We start from the raw sequence: 24,133 nt of genomic DNA on the forward strand, positions 1-24,133 counted from the left end.
GGGAATGTTAACACTACACAGTCACTTATTATCATTAAGACAAGAGTCTTAACAAGTAAATGGACATTGCAGATCAAATTCCAAACACTGACCACAACGTTGTGCAGAGGTTCTCTTTCAAAGAGAATGGAGGGAAAAAAAAAAAAAAAAAAAAAAAAAAAGGAAAGAAAGAAAGAAAGAAAGAAAGAAAGAAAGAAAGAAAGAAAGAAAGAAAGAAAGAAAGAAAGAAAGAAAGAAAGAAAGAAAGAAAGAAAGAAAGAAAGAAAGAAAGAAATTACAGTGGTTAATCCATATAAAGAATAGAAAAAAGAAATGAACAAATACAAGGAGAACTGAATGAGCAAAATCAAGACTTCTGACAGACTCAAAGACCTGCCAGAAAATGCTCAAGGAGCCAGCCATTATCACAGAAGAAGAAATAGCATGATTTTGCTTCCACAAATAGCTACCACATCTTGGAGAGCTTGAAATGCATTGAAGTGAAACCCAATGGAGGCCAATGAGAGAGGAAGAGAGGGCAACAGAGGTTATTTGAACCCAGAAATAGGAGTCTTAACTGAGAAGCAGTCATGTTGAGGAAATGTTTTGGAGGTAATGGAATGCAGATTTAAAGATCACCGAAGCAGTAAGGGGCAAATGAGTTCAAAGAGACCTCATTGACTCTGCCATTCATTCTTGACCTCTGAAGTACTTGCAGTTCATGATGAAAGCAGTGACACTAACTTTACCATAGCCTTGTTAATTAACTAATTATCTAAGGCCACAATCATAATGAGCGCTACACAAACAGTATTCAGAACATATTGTCATTTACCAGATCGAGTTACAGTCAAGGAAAACTATTTTTTTGTGGTTTATTTTCTCCCTTTCAGATTACTGCAGAACTATGATGATGTGTTAATGGGTTAAAAGTACCCTTGGCAAGTTGGTACAAGGCTCAGCTTTCACTGATAATCAGCAGCTCCAATGGCCCATAATGACGCTTCAGATTCAGTTCTGAGGGGCTGAGCGCCTTTCCTCTCTCCAGAGCATTCATATGGTTTTGATCTTGTTGCCTTTCCAGAGGAGACTACCAGTGGTTCCTAAGGAAGGGGGAGAAGGGGCTAAGGGTGTTGTTTACATTTCTGGGGGGTACTGTTCTGGACTGAATGTTCTGGAAGCATGGATTTGCCTAATGCACTTCAACATCTGAACAAAAGAGATGTTGGCTCCTTGAGCTTTTGCCCAGAGTGGCTGTAGATGCCCCATCCCTGGAGGTGTTCAAGGCTAGGCTGGATAGGGCCCTGGCAAACCTGATCTAGTGGGCGGCATCCCTGCCTATGGCAGGGGGTTGGAACTGGGTGGTCTTTAAGGTCCCTTCCAACCCAAGCCCTTCTATGATTCTATGAGATGTCTGGATTTTAAGTTAACTGTAACCACACAGCAAGGAAAAAAAAAACAAAAAAAAAAAAACTGTGTACCAGCAGATACCTCCGTTCAGTGTGCATGAGGTTTTAAGAAAACAAACCTGAGGCTGGTTAATGAATAGTAGATACAGAAATACTAAAAATATTACAAATTGCATCAGTTACTGTTAACTTTTACTGTGAAAAGCTCAGTTATGTTCTGATTAACCTATGCAATAACCAGGAATAGAAGTTTTGCAACAACAGTGACGGGCATAACTATAGCTACGAACTGGCTGCTAAAGAAGAAACGAGTGGAGTTACTCAGACCCATCCCTCCGGTGCAGCTGAGCCCTACCACACTGCCAGGCCAAAGCAGGACAAGGCCTGTGGGGTGGGAGGCGCTTCTCCACCAGCACTCTGCCAGCTCCGCTCCACCACACACACAGCACCACAGCCACGGAGCTGAGGCTGTCCTTCTGTACCTGGCAGTCAGAGGCACAGCACACAGCTGGAAAGGTTATGTTCAAATAGGCAGCAAACACCTGCATGCTGAAAGAAATTATGGGGGTGGGGGGGGGAGAGGGGAGTGTGTGCACATCAAAAACAAACAAAAAACCTACCACCTTTCTGAGGGACCCAGGGGACTGCTAGAGGAGTTTTTGCACTTCACAAAACCATTGAAATGAGTTAAACTAAACACAGAAGCAAGAATTTACTTGCAACACCACATGGTGGGTGGGACTGTTCAAAAAAATTTATATATAAGTCCTATAAGTCCTTTGTTTATATTCTGTGTTGGACACAATGACTTTTGTTTATTTAAAAAGTTAAGTATCCTAACCTATGTTGTAACAGAATTTGTTTGTGTGTTATTAGCCTGAAGTCTTTGTTCTGCTTTGGGAAGAGGAGTTTACAAGAGAAGGATCTGGCACTTTTCTCCTAAAGCTCTCGCCAACTTGGGATCCTGTCACTCCCCTTTACAATGCTAACAGACGCCTGCAAGCCCACTCCACAAAGTCTATGGTATTTCATTTTTTTGCTGATATTCTATAAATGATGTCTCATTAAAAATGCTCTTTTGTGCTATATTTCATGGCAGAGGCTAAAGGGGAGACAGTTTTCTGGAATTATGTTTGAAAACCAGTCTCAGATTTCTATTGCTTCATGTGACAGATAGAATAACAGAGATGAAAGGACGCCTTGGAAGATTTGACTAATGAGAACATGAAATGTAGTTAGCTTTTGGAAATACCTTAAAGCAGCAATTCTATATATCACCCTGCGCTCTTTCCTAGTTAAGCACACAGCTTTTATATAGGATTTACTACTGTAGTCCCTCAGCATATCAAGTATGTCATTTCCACAGCATTTTTTTAAAGTACACCTGTTTATTTACGCATGCCCACCTTGGACATGGAAGTGCTCCCAATGTGGAGTCTGACCAGTCCTTCTGAAAAGTCAACAATTATTCAGGGTGTGCTAAGCATTGCTTGCATCTCTCTTCAAGAGACCTGGGTGCTTCCTGGGACACATAGCAAATACAAAACAATGCTAGAAATAAAACTTCAACAGATTTAATGGGAGGCTGGTGTTTTAAGCCCCTGTTTCCTATCATCTTCCCTGACCAATGACTGAAATCAGGCAGTGACAGAAAGAGCTTCCAAGTGGTCTCAGGAGATGATTCACAAGCTATCATGCTGCTGTCACTCTGCATAGCTAAGCAGGCACATTAGCAACATAAATCTATCCAGATCGTAGGCTCTGTTTAGCAAATAACTTGTTTGAGGCAACTCATACTGCCTTGGGAAGAAGGAACAACAATAACAAAACAAAAAAAAAAAGCATGGATATTTTTTTAGCTAACTTTTCAGTGGATGATCAGAATCATTTGATCACCTACAAGTTCTCAATACAGCATTTAAAAATATGTATTTATGTTATTTAACTCACATTAGGCTAGAACTACTGGACTGAGATCCTTTATTTAAATCTTAAGTGGTGCACGTACTGTTCGGTGCATCTGACAACTTTAATTTTCACTGGCAGCTAACAAACTTATTTTTTGTTGTTCTTCAGAAGATGGCTGGTATTCCCTGGAAGTTAGACTTCTTGAAAGAGCTAAAATATCTTGGCCAGTCAAAATCTTTTGTTTTCTACACTCCTCATCCAAGAACGCTAACATTAAAATTCACATCTCTCCTCATACGGGCCACTGCTTACATGACTATCAGCATGGCAAATAAAACAGAGTGTTTGACAGAGTATAATTCTGAAAAGAAACAAAGCTTTCATCAGTTTTTCTCACACTACTGGTAGAGACTTTTAATGGAATAGGAAAAAAATGTTTCCAAGATGTGAACTCCTTCAGAAAAATCAGCAAAAACATGGACTGTTTGAAGGGAAGAACAAGCTTCTCACTTTATTTCTTTGCTCTTCTACCTGACTTCCAGAATACATCTCATAGCGTGATCATGCTGTTACACTACTAAAAGGGTGCAAGTCACGCGCTTCTTTCATTTCTGAAGGGCAGTACTACACGTCTACACTGTATGACCATGATCAGACACTCTTTCACAACTGGACACCTCTGCTGTAACATCAAATCCTTGCCACACCAATTGAAAACATAAAGACAAAATTATTTTTTAAAGTACCAAGCAGACAAACTGTGATGGAGCATGGTCACAATGTGGATATAATACACCACCAGCTGGTCTCTAAGAATGTTTTTTTCATTTATTCTGTTGTGAAATTTGTATTTTTGTGACTCAACTTCCTTTTCAGACTCAGGACTGCATGTCGTTTGTGCTGAATTTCCAGCTGCCACAGCTCAAACAAAGGCTGTTGCATGTGAGAGTTTGGAATTAAACGTGTAGAATGCAGTGAACGGTTATAATACATCTCTTATGATGAGAATAAAAACATAAATAAGGAAATTAAAAATCCCACATCTAAAGTAAAAATAGCAGTCACCACCATAGAGACTGTATGAGGCAAAATGAGAACTACATTTCAGCAAAACTGCACATACTCCTGTAGCCAGACAAGAAAAACCTTCTTCTTCGCTCAGTGGGATATTAAAGTTTATAGCTTTACCTCTTATTTTTAGATAGTTCTTTGAATGCATAGCTTCTGGCTTCCGTAATTTCTTTTGTATGTATTTTATTTTATTTTATTTTATTTTCAAAAAAGAGCTGAACAGACATAAATCAGTCCAAGCTGTGGAGGTCTTAAAAAATGTAACAGTTAAAACTGTAACATTCATAAATATTTTTATTATTCTTTCTAGGCTTGTGGAATGGCTTGACATTCATGTCTTAACTTGGCACAATAACCAGCATAATTTTGGAAGCAAGCAAGCACACTAACACCATCTCATTTCAGGCTGTATAAGCAAGTAGAAGAGCCTATGTACAGTCCTCATGTGGAACAAGTGCTGTTAGTGCCATAAAGTGTGGGTGACATAAAGCAGAAAAGGAATTTCTTACTCTTTCTTTTTTTTTTTATATGGATGAATCACAATTGTTAAAGACTGACATGTTGCTGACAGACACTTACTGCACACCTAAATGCAATCTGGTTGCTGCTTCGAAAGAGTACAGGCAAAGCCGGGGAACCTTGCTGAGTGAGTGCTAATGAGCCTTTGGAAGAGACAGCACCACAGTTCTCCATATGAGTCGGCTGATGATCTTTAGTTCCACCTATCAAAGAAATTAAAATGAGTCAGTACAAGTACAGGAACTGTGATCCATATCAAGAGTCAAACAAGAGCAGGGAGAATGGCAAGTTTTCTTGAGATCTACATTATACAGCATTATAATCGATGGGTTTGTGTTCAGCTGTGAATGAAGATCAGAGTCACAGCAATTTTGAAGTCAAAGACATTCTCAGAAAACTGCTGCAAAGACCCACCAGAAAATTTCAGTGAGCAGAGCAAAATATTTGTTTCCTTGATGCCATCTTTTCGAACGGACACACACAAGCATAGGGATGAGTTTGATACCACAGACAGTGAGTCTCTCAGCCATGCATTCTATTAAACGTTAAACTTCAGATATATTACAGGCTCATGCTATAAAAATGCATCTAATTTTATTTTTTCAGGTAAGACAATTACCTTTTTATTGTTTCTAAACTAAACATCTCTCTAATTTAATAAAGTTCATTTGGTTTAAATGAATGCCCTGCACTTGTGGGAAAGATCTGAAAGAATTAATAGCTGTTTTGCAGGAATCTCAAAAAATATTCTGCATGGGGTCCTTTGGGACTGTTGCACAGCAAAGGCTGGGAAAAAAAAAAGCACAAAAGAAAAGTCCATGAGGAGCTATACTCAAGCTCACACATGATGCAAGGTGTGTTGGCTATTTCAGGAGACAGGGAGGGCAAAGATCAGCTCTAGGAAACAGAGCTAGAATTAACTGGAGAAAAAAATCCCAAAACTACATATAACATTTGGAGAAGCAACTGAAGCAATTGCCAAGTACAATAATGTAGAAATTGTACATGATACATATCATGCCATCAGCTATCCCTTTAAATCAAAAGATTTGAAGATCTGGGTCTGGATTTGATTGTAGCTACAATTCATGAGCCAAGTCAGGGCTAGAGCTTAGATTCAATCCAATAATACCAACTTCAGTTATTTCCATGACACCTCAGCACCAAAGAACAGAAGTCTTGAGATTATCTGTTCTTTTTTAAATGACTCAATTCAGCACAGAAGACTTCCTTGATTTAGAAGTAGTGTGGATTCCTCTAAAATTAACGTTTACTATCATAAAAAATAATTGTAAATGCCAATAAGGAGGCATAAAACACTTGTGACTATCCCGAGAATGTTTTTGCAATATAATATTGATTATAGTAAGGCTCCTATGACACAAATGGTGTTAGTATTAAAAAAAGACATTCTATAAAAGAATGATATAGAACCAGAAGAAATCAGATTATGGCTCCCACTCTTTGCTGCATTTGCAATTCATGCCAGATATGTTCGCTGTCAAGCTGTCATTTTATATTAGAAGTTCATTTTCTTGCTATCGATTCTCTCTGCTTTTTCTCATTCTTCAGCTGCCAGGATTTGGGAAGAGCAATAACAACAAACTATAACGAAGAAATTGAAGCCCCAAATAAATTTTGCAAACATTTGTTTCACAGCCATCAGCTAGACTGACTCTACAACCTTATGCAAATTGTCATTAAAACTGCCATGCATTTGAATAATGAGCCACTGTTTAAAAAGACGAGCAGAAAGGCACCTTGCTTTCATGTTGTAGAGGAAGGTTAAATTAAACAAAGGTACTTTACTGTGTGTGCCTATATAACATAGCAGTTGCCATTCAGAGCACATCTTGCTTGTGAAAACAAAATCAGACAAGGATAGAAATATGGCCCACAAATCAGGTGTTAGATTTCAGGAAGGAATTAATTAAATACACCAGACTGTTACATAAACAGAAAAAGAAAAAGAATCATGATACGTGCATTCAAGCTAGATCCTATGTTCATTAACAGGCTCTGTAAGTTTGGATAGTCATGAAAGTTAAGTGAAACAGCTATACATACAATATTTTATCTACCTTTTCAAATACATCCTTTCACTAAGATTTGTTGTCTTTGCATTTCTCCAAGCTGTTTTCTGCTGCAACGTAACATTAGGAAAAGCAGAACCCAGAATGCTTAAGCCCTGAGCGTAAGATCTTTCTGGCCAGCAGTGATGGGACACCCTCTCCTGGAGAAAAAGACACACTTTCCCTGCTCCTTCAGTCTGAGAATAGGAAACGTGATATTACTGGTGTATGGAGCCAAACAGCCACAACAAATCTTGACATAATGAAAATAGTTTGGCATTTTTCCCCCTGATACACGAGATTCTTCCCAAGTCTGACAAAAACAGTTAGATACACTAGTCTTCAGAAAATCACTCATTTACATTGAGAGAGAGAGAGAATGAGGGGAAGAGGTGGAGAGAGGGAGGGAGAGAGAAGTTAGGCTATATTAGAATTACTACAGTATAAGGCTCTCTAGATCGGTCATGAAATGAATAGACTCAAAGTGAGATTTTCCACAAGAGAGATCCCACTGGTTGTCCAACTCCCTGCATTTCGAACTAGGTCACTTGGAACCTTACAGCATCACCTGTCAGCTGGTTAGCTCCCCAAACTAAAGAATAAAAAAGCTCAGACAGAAATACATATACAGGGTCATTCCACTTGGCTAAGTCTGAGTCCTAGGCATTTCCTCTTCTCACTTCTTTAAGATGACATGAGTACAAGCCTTTATGGATTATGATCATCTCGTTGATACTTTCATATTTTTGGGAAGCCATATGTAAAATTTATAGAAGTTTGCAAATCTCAAAGCGATGGATGCAAGAGGCAACCTCAAAATAATAATTAATATGCTGCTGCCCTGTGGATGAATTACCTTTTAAAAGAAGACAAATAGAGCAGGGATTTGTGGTGCCAATAACCAGCCCTGTGTACGACAGAATGTAAGAGCCTGAGTGATTACACCATTCAGAAATGAAATAAATCTATAGCAGCAGGCTCCCAGGTGAGCAGCCTGGCCTCCAACATGGCACACTTCCATTGGCAGCAAGATCTTACAGTACTGTGGAGCAAACGCCTACGGAATTCATCGTGTGCGCTGAGATGGCTACCTGGGATGTTGTATGCAGAAAGACGGATGGCTCTCAGGGAAGTTTTTCACCTGGACACTGCTGATTTGTATCTTAATTAGATGTCACCATGAAAAAAAAAAAAAAAAAAAAAAAAAGAATGGAAGGAAGGAGAAGAGTCACAGCTCAGAGTGGTTGCTGACATGAATTTGACATTAGCAATATACTTCTCTCATTTGGAGAACTTCTTACCGCAGCCTTCCTGTGCTATGACACGTTTTTAATAAAGGTACCTCAGTTTGCAGCCCAATGTACAAACAGTCAGCAGAGGTACCGAGCAGGAGCACACTGCCCAGACTGTCTGATCAAAGGGGGGTGATTCCTCACGGCTTGAGGAGTGTTCCATCACCGTTTACCTCAAGGCAGGAATGAACAGCAAGGGCATGGCACTGCAGCTCCTAAGCAGTCCTTGTAGCCCTCATGAAGCCTGCAGAGAAAATTTCTAAGTTGCATTAAACACAAAGGTTCTCACTGCCCAAGGCAAACTGGAAAATGTTCCCTCTCTCAGGTTATTTGAGCATTCAATAGCTGCATGCAGGCTGAACCTGTCATTTCCCGCTGAGTAGCATCTTGGGGTGTCTGTAGTGCTACTCAAATCAGTTACTGTCCCTCACCACAATGCACACAGTGGTTTCTTATAGAAGGAACAGACACTGAATCTAAGGAAAGAGTGAAAGTTACATGAATGTATAACCTACATTAAAGTTCTGATTAAATTCAGCAGTTGCCTTCCAGTCGCTGTACTGGGTCTGGCTGGAATGTTAACTTTCCCGGCAGCAGCCCATTCAGTGCCGTACTCTGTACTTGTAGCTGGAACAGCAGTGTTATCACACCAGTGTTGTGTCTACTGCTGAGCAGCAGTGGCACAGCATTGGGCCTTTCTCTAACCCTCCTAGGGGGTGGGCAAAAAGTGGGGAGAGAAACATCACTAGGGCAGCTGACCTAAACCAATCAAAGGGATATTCCATACCATGTGGTGTCACACTCAGCAATAAAAGGTGGAAACAGGAAGAAGAGGGGAGGGGTGGGCTCTCGTTGAGAAGACATCGGTCCTCCTCTCGAACACCGGCTGCGTGCGTTGAGGCCTTGCTTCAAGGACGTGGTCAATCATTGCTCATTTGTGGGAAGTAGAGAGTAATTTCTTTCCTCTGCACTTCCATATAGCTTTCATTTATTTTGTTTGTTTGTTTTCCTCCCTTTTCCCCCTTTTCCCTTTTACTTCCCCTTAGTTAAATTGTTTAGTTCATGGTAGTCTTTATTTAATTATTATAATTATTTCCCTTTAATTAAATTATCCTTATCTCAACCCGTGAGTTGTTCTTTGCTTTACTTCTCCCCCTCCTCATCTAAAGGAGGGGGAGTGAGAGAGCGGTTGTGGGGTTTGGCTGCCCAGCACGGTAAAACCACCACAGTCGCTTCAAACAGTTCTACATTCAGTTGTAGCTTGGGGTTTATGAAAGAAGTTCTCAGCGTTTCCATGGCCTAAGCTAAGAATGAATGGTTGGGGCTACAAACAGTCAGAACAGAGCTTAATGAGCTGATCCTGGTGGCGTGAGGCTCAGCGAGGTGAGATGTAAGTTGAACACCACCACCTCAGAGATGGATGGTCCTGTACTGCGCAGTTTGTAGGTGCAGACTGGCATTAGGGAAGCAGCTGAGGTTCTGGTGAGGAACAGCAGCCAAGACTTCTTCCTGTGACTGACTAAAGCACTTTGACTGTCTAATTTTGGTGAAAGGGCCATCTCTCACTGAGTAAACACACTGGCATTATGGCAGCAGAATCTAATCTCACTTGGTAGCCTCGTGACTAAAAATACAAATACTTTTAAAGGTGATCATAAGCAGGGAACTCAAATTATCCTGACCATCTGTGATTTGCATTAATGGAGAAGAACCAACACAACAAACCACTATCAGACGAGGGCAATAGCACAATTTCTGAGTTAGATGCAAGAAGTTACTGCAATCTGTAACATTACACATCCAGTACTACAGCCAAAAATCAGGCTACAGATGTCAGAAGCCCTGTACACTGCTGCATTAAGGGTAGTGTTCAACTCGTAAATCATCATGCACAGAACAGTGAAGACTTATTTAAAAAGAAAGCAATCCAAATCTCTTAAATCTTCTGTGCCATAAATCATAAACTGGCTCTGTGAAAAAAAATTCCTCATAAAAACCTGAAGAGTGTCAGCAGCTCACCACGCAGAGCAGCCCTCTTACATCACGACCTACAGAGAGATACTGGGTAATGTCTGCATTTACAAAAATACCCGCTGTGTACACCACAGAGGGATGGCACACACTTGACATCACCCAGCTGCAGATTACCTGTTTTTTGCTGCCTTTTCTCAATATAGATGATTAATACCCTTTTATTCAAGGTAACAGTACAGTGGGAACACAGTCTTTCAGAGCTCATCTGATCAGTCTAGCAAACAGAAATAAAAAATCACTCCTACATGATTAGAATTGAGATTTTAGTTCACTTACTATGTGATTGAATTATTGATGATGATCTTTTCTAAGAAGTGTTGACCTAAGTTCCTGGACACTGGTCTGATATCCTTTTCAGATGTACAGTGTATTTATATTCTAAGCTTTACCAAAACACACAAGTAACCATAAGGATTTAGCATCCCCCAAAAATTAACTCATTAACCACATTGATGAAAAGTCACTCCTCAAATAGTGCCTCATTTCTGCTGACTATTTTATGCTGAAGAATCTTGAAGGGGCTTTGAAAAATGCACCAAAACATTGCATAAGCTATATACACGATTTCACCTTTTACCTGTCTGATGAACTCCAGCACCTGTTTGACACTGAGCAGCGTAACTGCATGGCAGGCTACAGCTCGAAGCAGAACAGCTTTTTATATTAAAACTGCAGGTGGACTTCAGAGCTAATGTAATTACAGAGTCTGGAATTTCATCAGAACACCAGGGTTAAAATTCTTTTCCCTACTTGTTGTAACAGTCTGTAGAACTTGAATTAATACAGGCTTTCCCTTTAGCCACTCTCTGTTTCAATTGACATTTCTTCACTCATCTGGCAATTTCAGTGGGCAGTAAGGTCACAGAGGAATTTTATTCCCAGTTTGAGCTTCCCGACAGACACTGCACGTTGGAATAAGCTCGAGGCTTTTAACCGAGGTGCAGGTGAGCCTTTTCAAAGGTCTGTTCACAGTTGTGAAGGGGCCCTGCTCATTTACCTACCTTGTTAGTGGCCACCAGGTGGACAGCATGTATCATTTCTTAATGCAAATACCCTGCTGGTGTTTCCACAAAGATTCATTTGAAACTGCCTCTTCTCTTGACACCAAGGAAGCGGAGTCTCATGCCAAAAAGTTTGTTCTTTTGGAACTTACCTGTCTGCCCACACCCTGCGGAGCAGATCAGCAATCTGACAGTATGGGCACAAATCTGGAAATTGCACTGCCTTTATGGATAAATGTCCATTGATGGAGAACAAGAAAAAACCAAGTAGCTCTGGAATCTAAGAAGCTTGGTATCTGTATTTTTTTTTTTTTAATTTATATTTTTACTCTCATCTCTGATCAATTCAATTCCAGTGCCTTCAGAACATGCTCTAACTTTCCCTACAGATGAAACAATCTCTTTCCTCCACCTGGTCACATATTTTCCAAGAATTCATAGAAACTTAGAGACTTTGACCTTCCTGTCAAATGTTGCTGAAATCAAGCCAGATTTAGAAGATACCAAGAGGAGATCTCTCCCCAGACTATTGCAGAGTATGATTCCAAAAATTTCACTTCTGCATTAAAATACTACCAACAGACCAGATTCAGTCAAGCACCAGATTAAAGTACAAAAAATTTATGTTCTTTTCTTCCACCTAGCCAATAAACAGGTGATTTGTGGAGCTGGTCTGCAAGGGTAACAGCAGCCCATTGGCATTTAACCAGGCTGAGGAAAACTCTTCAGTAGGAAAGACAGCTGCTGAAAGTGTTTGATATAAGGCACCTAACTCCCCTCTGCTGGCAAATTCATTTTCCTTTCCTAGCATCTCAAGAAGGTAACGAGCAGTATCTCTGTCTAGCTTTGTGCAGATAAACTACACACCTCCCGGGAGTTCCAAGGGGAGCTGAAAAGATGAAAGCTGCAGCAGCTTGAAATTTTAGATCAATATTTAACAGGACAGACTGTAATCTCCTCTTGCAGGGAAGTGTTTTCATTACAGAAACTACTTTCCCTACAGGAAACTTTGCTGGAAAAATGCATAAAGAAACTTCGAAAATTCACATTTAGGAGGGCTTCAGCAAAGAGAGCAGTACATGCAGAGCAAAGTGCACTTTGATTCAAGCATGAATCTGCTTTGACAGATTTAGGAACTTGATATAAAGCTTTCTTCCCCCCCCCCCCCCCAGTATACATATTTATGAGAATTCCCTACAAAAAAAAAAAAATATCATATTTATATACAGACCCATATACAAACATGCATGAACTCAGAGGTAGCATTTGGATTCTGGGAAAATCAAATTTGCAACCAGTTTAAATAAGAAATTGAAAATAACAATTTCTGAAAATGGTGGATCAGAAATGCAGTAAGTCATACTAAATTCTGTGTCTGGAAAAGAAGACCCTATGCATAGGCCAATATTTTGAAATTACCTGAGCTGTCAGTGATTTAACAGAAAAATATTTCTACTTCTTTAGAAAGGGAGAAAACAGAGAGAAAAAAAAAAATTAATGAAAGGTAGCAGGTTGAGACAGCATAGGTTTTTTTTTTTTTTTTTTTTTTTTTTTTTTTCCCTGAGGAGGTTTTTGGCAGGAACCCTGGAAAGAAATCTACATTTGCACACTCCTGTGGGAACTGAGAGAAACCCCTGCCCTGCCAAATTCTGTGGCTTGTTTTGATAGATGGAAAGCCATCATATAGCTGTACATGACCTGAAGACTTTGAAGAAGTGCACAACTTCCGAATTCCCAAGTAGTTTGCCAGGAAACTACCACAAATACATCAGCAGTATTTTATGCAGTGAATCTTCAGAACATATTTTCAGAGAATCAAAGAAAAAGGAAAGGATGAAAGAGAGATACAGGAGATAAATTGGTGATTTATCTCCTAGTTGCAAAACAAAATCAACTGATGCTGCCAGGGACATATTTTATTTGTATCCCTGTTCCTGAAGACACTGAAGGTCTGTGACTTCACCATCCCCATCCCACCAATCCATTCCCCCACTTTGCTAGGTTTTCTCCTGCAATTTTTTTCTTCCCAATTTCAATCTTATTTTGTTACAATTATGTCTTGTCCTAACCATAAGGAAAAGATTATTTCCTTCATTTTCAGGGTTACCATTTTTTGCATTTGGTTAAATCCTTCTCCCCTGTCTCTAAAGTCTATCTCACTCCAGGTTGTTCAATCATATTTTTGAGCCTTCCCATTGTTTTTGAGGTTGCAATTCCAAAACTGAATGTGCCGCTTGAGATAATATCTTAGCAATGCTGAGAAAAGTGAAAGGATTACTCCACACGTTTCATAGCCGATACCTTTTCTTTAGCATACCATCCTTTCCTCCATCATGAGTCTCTCCTGCAGTCCGTAGGACTATAATATTACTTGGCTCTGGTTCCCTTTCACAGAATCATTGAATGGTTTGGGTTGGAAGGGACCTTGAAGATCATCTATTCATCCAGTCAGCCAGTCATCCTAAGCACAGAATTTGGCAAAACAGCAGAAGGAGCTACCCTGTAATACCACACCTCAAAAAGGAACACGCTTTGAGCAGAAAATCTTGAGGGGAAGGCTATAAGAGAGTTTCTGGAGTCCCCCATATTAATGAAATTCACCAAAAGACCAATGGCCTAGACTTTTTATTTAATTAAACAATATTTGGGGGGTCAGATTCTGTTTTACCTGCCCTGTTTCATCAGTTTGAAAATATTCTCTTGACATGGAAAGTGGAATAATCACATAGAAATCAAAGGACAGGTATTTATTCATTAGCTGCCCACTTAACCTTGAGCAGTTACTGAGGACTGTTTGTTGTTTTTATTGCTAAATATTTACATTTTGTTTTAATTGGTATAACCTCCATAACACTTACTCTTTAAATTATCCATAGAGTCACTTCTAATAAATGTAGATAGGAAAGAAATCTTCAAAGATTACACCAGTTATTTTGATTACTTCTTTTAACACCGCTTCATATTGATAAAATAACACATTGAAATGTGCTCGAGAGCTTGAGGAGTGAAGAGAAATTCTGACTGTTTCCATGGTAAATTGAAAGCTTAAGAGAATTAGGATAAAGTTATGGCTGTGTTTCATCCTACCTATATTCATCATCTAAAAGCACAGAAGAGTGGGAAAACCTGACCTGGATTCTGTACTGATGAAACAGAATGTAATTTTAAAAAGAAACTAAAGCAACAGTACATCTCCCATTCCAGAGCAGTAAGTAAATGACTCATATTGCACTTAGAGCTGAAAGTATTCACAACAAACCATTTATTAACAAAGCCCACCGCTGCATTTGTGGATTGAAACATCCACAAATTAACCACAAACCAACTTCTTTTTTAAATTTCAAGTGTAACATCCAGAAGTATTCAAATGGATTTCATGATACATTTCAGTTTTGAGCTTTCACATAAAGCGTTCCCTGCACCTGCTGTTTCCAGTTCCCATATTTGACATTTTGCATCTCTCATTTCATTCACATGCTAATGGTAATATTTCTGTTCCCAAAGTCCTCCACACAGCTACCAAAGTACCTTCATGATCACCAAAGTCAGAAGAAATATTTATATTTCATATTTATGTGGAAATATTTATATTTCCACATTTATAAGGAAACGTAAATTTTTACAGAAGCTGATGACATTCCATCACAGTGTGCCAGTGCTGGTTTATGCTCTCTACAGATACATAAGAAAAATTCTCAGCTGATCAAAAATCAGTGGGGGTGCAACATCAACACTGGACATGAACTCGACTTGCATCCAGATTTTTTGGAGGAAGCAAAAAGGTTGATTGCGGTGGCAGTCACGTCACAAAGAAGAAATATCTTCTGGGGAGATCTCTCTTCTCTGGGATAAGAGATGCTCTCCAGGAGAAAAATAAATAAATAAATAATAAAACATACTTTTTACCATAAATTATAGCTGCTTAGCTGCTAAGATTTTGTTTATGCTCAGTGAGCAAACAAACACACCAATTCCCTTTGTGAATCCTCAATTTTGTTACTTTCACAACTTAAATGCTGCCAACTTTGTAATGTACTCCATTAAGACATTCTTTTACTATGTGTTTGACACATGAAAATTAAAACCTGGTTGATTGTAGCTTTTTTTTTTTTTTTTTTTTTTCCCTGATTGTGCTTTTTGACAAGACTGTGTCAATCTCTGCGGGGTTACAGTGACGCTGGAAGCCCTGGCAGAGGGGTGGACAGACCTGGACCCCATCAGCCTGCCATCACCTGGCAGCTCATTGGGATCTTGCGGTCCAGCCCAAGGCCAGCTCCTACTTCACTCTCTCAAATGTTGGCAGCTCCCCACGTGCCCTGCAGCTCCTCCGTTCAGGTGACTGTCACCCCATGGCCATTGGAAATGGCGCCGTGGGGTGGGGCTCACGCCAGCGGTATTCAGGCACCAGAGGCCCCTCACAGCACAGGCCCCGTGCTGCCCCTGAGGGAAACCACAGGCCCAATAGCTGAAAGTTTTACAAAAATTAAGGGTGACAAGCAGTCAGTCCTTCATGGAGAGGGAAGTTTCAATCCTATCCTGTGGTTTCACAGAAATAGCAGGACACAGAGGTACTGCAACAACCATTAATTCCCGTTCCCTGCCAGTCAGAACTCCTGCGCGCTGCCAGAAGTACCACAGAGGCACAATAAGCCCTTGCAATTAACGAGCCCTGTCTATCTGCGTGTATTTAAGCTAGCTGCCTTCCTCCCTACAACAACCACTTCAGCATGAACGTCTGGCTGGTTCCATTCCCCTATTAAATGCAAAATATTTTTATCGCTCTTCTGCAAGCTGATGCATTTTAATGTTCTTCCTTACCAAAAACCCAATTACCACATGGCAGACGGAAGGAGAAGTTGTTAATTAACAGGTAAAACTTTCCATAAACCTACTTAACTGTGGGTTAGCATCTAAAGTATTGGGAACACAGCTGAGAGCACAGTAATTGCTGACAAGTGTCATCTCACACCAGCTCTATTACTGTGTAATAGCCATCATTTAAATGCCTACAAAAGACGTTTCAGCAAAAAGATACCTCTCTGGCGCTTGGGATAGGAATAAGAACACACTCAAGACATTATTGGGGCCCACTTGACAGCCAGTGATGTCAGCGGACATTAATTATCCTTCTGATGCCTGAATTATGCTTGTAGGAATGTAGCAGAAGAGGTACACTGAGGCCTGTTACTTACTAAGGGGTTTTGTTTTCTTTTTTAAAATTAAGGAGACATTGAATTGGTCAAAAGCCTGTTGTAACTAGCATTGTCAAAGGAGAATATTAAATATGCAACCAGTTCAAAATGGAGAGTGAAGTTAGAAACCAGCGGACTGATACCAGTTCATCAGAAACTAGGCCTGGCTGCCTCGCTTTGCTCACCACTTTGAGGCAGACAGACTTGCTCAGGGAAGAAACAATTTTATCACTATTACTGCCATCCTTCCCCTTTTCTAAATCTGCAGAATCACTTTTTAGAACACTCTGGATTCCAAAATTTGAAAGTTTGGACTTGCCAGATTCAGTAGTCCCAGAGGAGCGAGACAGCATGCCCTCTGTTTGTCCAGTTGCCGGCCCTGGGCCCTTGAATGTCCCGGTCACCTCACGCCCCATGTGCCTGCGCCCACTCGCAGACCTCTGCTCTCATCAGGAGAAGACACCTCAGGCACGCAGGCCCCTGCGACTTACGGTCCTCATACCAGTTGCCTGGACTGCGTAGGCCTCACGTGCACACAGAATAGAGTCCTCTCATCCAGAAAAAAAAATGGTTAGAATTGGAGCTTAATACAACGACAGGACATACTGCAGCGATCAGGCACAGGGCACAACCAAACAAGCGTACTGACCACCAAAGTCTTTTCAGGCAACTAACCCTTTTTGTCCCTTTATCCTCTCCTCTATTTTCTCTTGCTCATTCCTCCTCAAATAACCTTGCTTCCTCCTTTTCAACAGCTTTTGTTCCTGCCCTATGCATCCCACAACAGGTTTTGTACAATCCAAAGATGCTTTTCTTCTGCTTGCCTGTACCCTAAGTAGGCAGCGACACCCCTCCGGTAGTGAGGTGCTCTGCAGAGTCTTTTCTGTTGACTTCATGGTTTCACGTCTGGACAATGGGGCTAACCCCTCTCCTGTGCCCAACTTGGGAGTAATCAGTGAACAGTGTGCTGTTTCAGGAGTTGGGGTTCCTCACTTGTTTTATACTCCTCTGTGTTCACAGAGATGAGCCCTTTATCACATAACCTAATAAATATCTTGACTGCAGTGAAAAGGGGATTGGATCTTGGCTCAAGATCCAGATGAACATCTGGAATCTGTAACTTGAAATCCACCTGTTGTCTCCTCCATTCCCTTTCCTCTCTCTATTCATTGAAAGGCTTTGCTTCTTTGGCAATGTTGATGTGAACACTGAGGATCAGTAAAAGCAATATTTAAGCTGGCCTTATACTGAGATGAGATTTTGGTATGCTTAGAACAGCCTCCTGTTGTACCTGCTCCGGGGCAGATTCATGTGAGTATAACAAGAGAGACTGTATTTTCTATTTCTGCTATTTCTACTTTTATCATGTTTGTCCTGTTGTGGAAGGGCCTTCAGCAGCAACAGCTTCAGCCCTTAAACCCCCCTCTGCTCCCACGTTCCCCAATAACCTTTTTTCAATGACTGACACAAAGATTTAACCCCCCCCCCCCCCGAAAAAAAAATATATATATATTAGAATGAAATCTGGACTGTCTTAGATTTCAAATGACACCAACTTTTACTCTTTATTTATTATTATTTCCTGATTTTTTTTAAATATAAAAGTATATGAAGAGCTTTTGACAACGATTTCTCCCCACACACCTCCCTCCCCCCCCCAAAGGGCATCCCAAATGAATAGCTTAAATGTAGGGCTAAATCACTTGAAAATGGCTGTCCAGGACTTTTGGAAACAACAGGCTTAATGGTATTTGTGTTCAGTTTGAAGGAACAACATCCCAAGCAATCCTCTCAGTTTCTGTCCTGTGAATGAAGCCCTGGGTGAACAAAAGCCCTGGCAAGGGAGACATGGGATTCTTATGCTAGAAGTGTTTACAGAAATGATCTAAGGTCAATGGTAAGAAGTGCACCTCGATATACTGTACAACCTCTAACAAAAGCCAAGTAACTGAGGCTAGCCAATTGTTTAAATGTCAGTTCTAATATATTTGGCTTTCAGTCAGTGTTTTTAAGAACCTCAGAGGGTTCAACACCTGCCTGGAAATGGCTCAGCAGTGCAACCTGCACTGGTTACTGCCTAGCAGAAGGATAAGAGGAGGATTTTCCCCCTTCTCTTCTCTGCAGCAGTAGCTGACTCTTCTGGCTTCAGAAGTCAGGCTGTGGGCCAGCACAGGAGAAGCCTAACTGCATAGACACAATGTGCTGGGCCTGATGCATGATGGATCCCTATGGATGCCAATCTTTCTACTGTATTGTGACACTAGTCACAAATTTCTCAGAAATTGGAGGGGTTGGGGAGGAGGAAAGGATGGCTATTCCCCAATTATCCAAGGGGAAAGTGAGGCTAAAGGGAGAGTCAAGAGCTGAAACACACTGCCATCAATAAATCTATGGGTGGTCTCTAACAAGAAATACACAAATACAAACTAATTGCAATGTGTCAAGGGAAAGACACCACTGATAGGTAAAACATTCACATTCATCCTGCTCCATGGAAGGGAATGCTAACGAAAAACATCTTATCAAAAGTACGAAGAATACTTATATTACAGTGCTGGTGACAGTGGAATCAACCACAGAAAGACAGAAAATCCCGGTAAGAAACACAACAATCCATTGCTCACATGCACAACAGACAGCATTTCAGTTGTATGATACCTTCAAGCTTACCACAGAGAGATAGGGGCCACATTGTTTTGATTTGTTCTCATGCTTTAAAGATTATAATGTTAGTTGTGATGTGAGAAAGGGAGAGGGGGAAATGGGGCATTGACTACATGCTAGCTTCTGTTAGAACAACTAGACTGCATGGAAGAAGCAGTCAAAAAGTTCTGTCCCTCAGTGTACTAAGTCTTGTGCCTCAGTTTACCACCTTGGAAACAAACAAACAAACAAAAAAAGTAGAATTCATTTACCTGAAATATATGTTCTGAATTGCTGCATCTCATTACATATTTATGCCATAAATAAGATAAAAAAAATGAGTAAATAAGATGCCATAATACTGTTCGGTCATAAAAGATCAGAGAGAATCTAACTGGCTCTTCTATTTCTTCCTTTCAATTGTTTTAAATCTAAGTTCTCTGCAGGAAGCGTCCAAATACTGTCAAGAACAGTTGTGCTTCCAAGGCAGTAGTGGAACTGATATTGACTGTGCAATTCAAAGCCTGTCATATCCCACCTACTTGAAAAATGACACAGCACACACACGTGGCATGGCTCCTTTCATGTGGAAAAGGGAAAGAAATCAAACCACAAGGCAACCAAACCACCAGAGACCAAAACAGCAAACTGTCAGGGAAACATTCTGCTTTATAATCCCATACACTATCAGCTTTATTAACTTCAAAACTCACTCTGCTGAAAAGAGTAGGGCTGAATGGAATACACGGGGCAGCGAAGCTGTACTGGCCTGGAGAATACACTTAGGTTCAGCAACATGACCTACTTAAAATAGCTGTCACAGTTATTATTATCCCCACTTCACCCCACAAGGTTTTGAGCATCTTGTATAAATAACTGTCCACTTAAGAGTGGAAAATTGAGGCCTCTTTTTCAGTCTGCAGGATGAAAGCCATCTGCAGCTTACCTGTTGTTAACTCTACTCTTCCACTGTGTTGCAATTTCAGAGCAAATACATTTGCTTTTTTGCTTTTTTTTTTTTTGTTTTTTGTTGTTGTTGTTGTTGTTTTGTTTGTTTTTTTCCCCTTGGTTAATTCACATGAAACCACTTTTGTGTAACAGAAACTCCACAAGAGGGCACCCTATTTCTTTCTTTCATCAAATCTCTCTGACAGCATTTTCAGATAACTTTCTCTCTGTGTTACTACTTTGCACCCAAATATTTTGCATTTAGATGCCTTCTCAGACTCTCCTAAATAAAAAATACAAAACATGAGAGCTCAAAGTAAGTAATTTGGCATTCCCAACGTTCAGGGAATATTTAACTGAAGCTTTCGTAACTACCAGAACTGAAACAGAAGGCAAAATACAGGACTGCACATCAGCACTGCACTGAACAATTCCACCTCCTTAAACACAGCAGAATTTTACACGTAGCAAAGAAGCAAAGCTGAGAAAGACAAGAATGAGAAATTAAATATCAGTTCTCATTATCCTCCAAGGATAAAGAGAACTCTGGCAAGAGCAAGTGCAATTTTGCTGTCCTGCAGAAAAGCTCAGTATGGAGAACAGCTGCAGTATCCACCAATATCCACCATCTCAGGGCTTCTTTGAGCTCTAAAGTAAGAAATCCATCCTAACTCACGCACACTCCAGCTTACGGCTGCATCTCAAAACCCCTATAAGAGACAAAGGGAATTTTTCTGCACAGGGAAATGAAAACAAAGCACTTCTGTGGTCTGTCTTCAGATGATGAAAAGTGATGCTGCTCCTACCTCGGGCTTTTGAAGGTACCAAAACTGGCATCTGCAGAAGCTGTTAAGGATTCAAAACTGCTAAAGAACAGATGTGAAACACCAATAGCATGCCTGTGGTAACATTTTCTGCACTTCAGCATCATTCCTATAAATGGCCACCAAAGAGCATCAGAGTTCCAAAAGGTAACACTCTGAAGAGCTAGAGCTGCCTTTTGCAGACAGCTCAAAAATTCTTTGGAGCATTTGATGTTTATTTTAGACAAATGGTCTAGTTAACAATTTATACAGAAGTGAGCTCAACTTTAGTATTTTCTCTTTCTGTTTGCCCTCCAGCACACAATCACAATGATTACAGTCAGTTCCTTATAGACAAAAAGAAAACTTTTTCAGAAGTTATACATTTTAATGAGATAAAGCAGACCCAAATTTGCTATTGTCATTTCTAATTTGATATTGATGAAGTATTCACCTGCTTCTCCTCAGATTGGGAACCGGAACATATGAAGCACTACAGTGAGCCAATGCAGAAGTTATTGGCACTACAAGCAGCTTAACAAAATACACTTAAGCTTGTTATCGCTAACAGCTAAGGAAGTCAGAATAAATATATCACATGAGTATACAAAGAGTCCCCAAATTTTTATTTAAAGAAACGTGTTCAAATACAGCATTGAAAACAGAGAGTGGAATACCAACAGTTAGAGAACCTATGCTTAATTATGCTTTCTTTGATAAACTAGCACCACTGAATCACACGTCACAGACTAAATTATTTCTAGATGTGTAAAAAACCTCCAGAACTATAAAATTTCTATAGCGTCTATTAAAAATTGGTTCTCAACTTACTACTCCTAAAGAGATGAAATTGGTTTGAATACAAGTTTTCATACATACTCGTTGCTCGTTACCCATAAAAGACAGTTTATACTTAAGTCCGCACATCCTGATCAAGGGAAAAAAACATCTAAAAGTCAGCTTTTCACAGCTCTTTACAAACTGAAGTAGTAAGAAAGTTCTACTGTGTTATAAATACACACAGTGCAATATGTACAAGTCTGATCATACAAAATAAGAGCTTCCTAGTCCATAAAAATACTAAGTCAGCTACAAAATTCTTAGTGTTTAGCCAAGCTGTCTCAAGCAGCCACTATATCAAATTCCTAAAACTGTTTTGTTTATAGCGCAGCAGCTTGAGCACGTTCACAATGGGAAAGAGCCCAACACTTCCCTGTAAGACTGATTTATAATGCTAATTTCCCACTCAGATTTAGCAGTAATGTTAGTGTTTGCTATCTACTTCATTGTCACAAGACCTTAACATATTTCTAGATTGTGTTTGAACTATTCAAAGTGCTGAAAGTGCAATCAATAGAGTTTTGCACACATTTTCCAGTACACCCTTCTCTGATACAGGTAACAAAAGTCTCGTATTTGTAGGTCTGTGAGGTCAAAAAGGCACACACTTATTTGTACATGCTCAGGTACATATGCACAGGTAAAGGTAAACAGTTTGCTTTAAAGACCTGTCCCTAAATATTAAAATGCTTCTATTTGAGTAGGGAGCTTTAAGAATATCTTACAAGGGGTTTAACACAGATGCCTGGAATTTTATAAATATCCTGATACAGCTGCTTAAAATGATTGAAAGTTGATGGTAAAAAAAAAAAAAAAAAAAAAAAAGATTTTTCTTGTTTTTAAACTCACGGTATCCAAGTATTGCTCTGGAATATAGAGAAAATCAGTCTGTGCTCTGTCAGTCTATCAGAGAAAGTCCAAGGCTACAGTAACTCATGTGGTTTATCGGTTCATGACAGTTAACACAGCATATGTGAGCATACACAGACATAGCACTTCCTCAATATTTGTTCTTCTACTGGAGACCACCTACAGTTTGAATGAAAATAAAACTATTTGAAGAAGGTTTCAAGCAACATCCTTTTGTACTTACAGGTACAAGAAACAACAAGACCAAACTGTGCCTCAACCAAAATACAGACTTTCACTTAAACAGAAGTTAAATATTTTCACTTTCCTTGCCTACAGTGGTCTTCTACGACACGCATCATAATAACTAGTGCTGTTAAAAACTAAAAACATATCCCTCTTGACAAAGCTAACAAATTTTTCTAGTGGGCACATTGGCTTGCTGGAACGTTTATAATAATCCTTGCAAAATGAGGTCTGGAATGTGACATCAGCACCATTGTACAGGATGCGGATAAAGTGTTCTTTGGGTCTCTTCCCATCCTGCCACAGCTCAAAAACTAATCTGGCAGCGAATCGTGGAAATCTGGCCTCTGTAATGCCCAAGGCACTAAGAACAGGTGACAACGTGACATCATGTGCAGAGTAAAGAACAAATACTTCTTCTTTCTTGCCTTCTGCAATACGCTGCAGCCGATTAACAGTCTGGTTGAGAAGAGGATGAGTGGCCAATAGTGCATACAGGAAATAAAGTTTCTTTTCCTGTCGTTCTCTCTCATCCTCCAACTGATGTCTTTTGATTACTTTGAAGTGTTCCATACCAATGCAGCCAGTTTTGGTACAGGGAAAACTGACATTGTGGCAAAAATAGCACAAGAGAGAATCTATTGGGTTAGAAGCTCTCAGCTGCCTTGTGGGAATGCCAACTATCTTGGCCATATCCACATATATCTTCTCCAAATCATTGTTCTTCACCCGTAAACTGTACTGCCTGCGCTGTTCCTCTTCTAGGTAGTGGTTTCGCATAGGACAGTCGCAGCTTCCAGAACAAAAAATGGTGCTCCACTGATGCCTCATGTAAATTTTCTTCCAGTCAAAATCTGGCAAAAAACTGTAGAGCAGCGCCAGCGCACTCTGCAGGGTTCGACTCTTTCCCGTTGTCTCCAAGTAGAGCTGTTTTGCTGTCCAGTCACTCAGAAGCAGTTTATGTTTGTTTATATAAATTTCTCGCAATAGCTGTCCATTTCGCAAGTGCTGTACAACGCCTGAAAGAGAATTTTCATTTTTATTAGTTAAAACACATGATTAGATTCTTCTGAGTTTTAGAGGAAATAAAAATACAGTTATTGTCCTACTGTTAAATGCATGGTTAGTTAAAAAGTTATGAACTGGACTTCACCCGTGCTCGACTACTATGAAAACCACAGGAAATTAGATACATGCTATTCTTTCAGTATCTCTTGGACTCTAGGAGCTAATCTGACATGCAGATAGAAAAAGCTAGTTCCATAAAATTAGCTTAAATCTTTAGAATTTTAATATTTGTTCTTTGGACTAGAAACACAGGACTAAA

The 24,133-nt window shown here is 39.9% G+C and overlaps 2 protein-coding genes across 7 annotated transcripts in view; both read right to left on the bottom strand.

Annotated features, from left to right (window-relative positions):
* LOC311441428 (uncharacterized protein) overlaps positions 1-20,574 on the bottom strand; it is a 225,271-nt gene extending 204,697 nt beyond the window's left edge. Inside the window, exons 1-2 of one of the 2 annotated variants that reach the window (XM_084529558.1) lie at positions 19,393-20,574; positions 4,947-5,089 (exon numbers count right to left, since the gene is read on the bottom strand). In XM_084529558.1, coding sequence (XP_084385684.1) covers positions 4,947-5,089; positions 19,393-19,420 — 171 coding nt within the window. In that variant the 5' untranslated portion in view covers positions 19,421-20,574. Of the gene's footprint in view, positions 1-4,946; positions 5,090-19,392 lie in introns of those variants that run through there. The other variant, XR_014695935.1, reaches the window with a different exon arrangement.
* Positions 20,575-21,476: 902 nt separating this feature from the next.
* The window catches only part of PXYLP1 (2-phosphoxylose phosphatase 1), a 63,070-nt gene continuing 60,413 nt past the window's right edge, over positions 21,477-24,133 (bottom strand). For all 5 annotated transcript variants that reach the window (XM_084529111.1, XM_084529108.1, XM_084529110.1 and 2 more), the window contains one exon: positions 21,477-23,825. In XM_084529111.1, the coding sequence (XP_084385237.1) occupies positions 22,894-23,825 (932 nt within the window). In that variant the 3' untranslated portion in view covers positions 21,477-22,893. The remainder of the gene's footprint in view (positions 23,826-24,133) is intronic.

Source organism: Aythya ferina (genome assembly GCF_964211825.1).
Source record: "Aythya ferina genome assembly, chromosome: 9".
Classification (NCBI taxonomy): domain Eukaryota; kingdom Metazoa; phylum Chordata; class Aves; order Anseriformes; family Anatidae; genus Aythya; species Aythya ferina.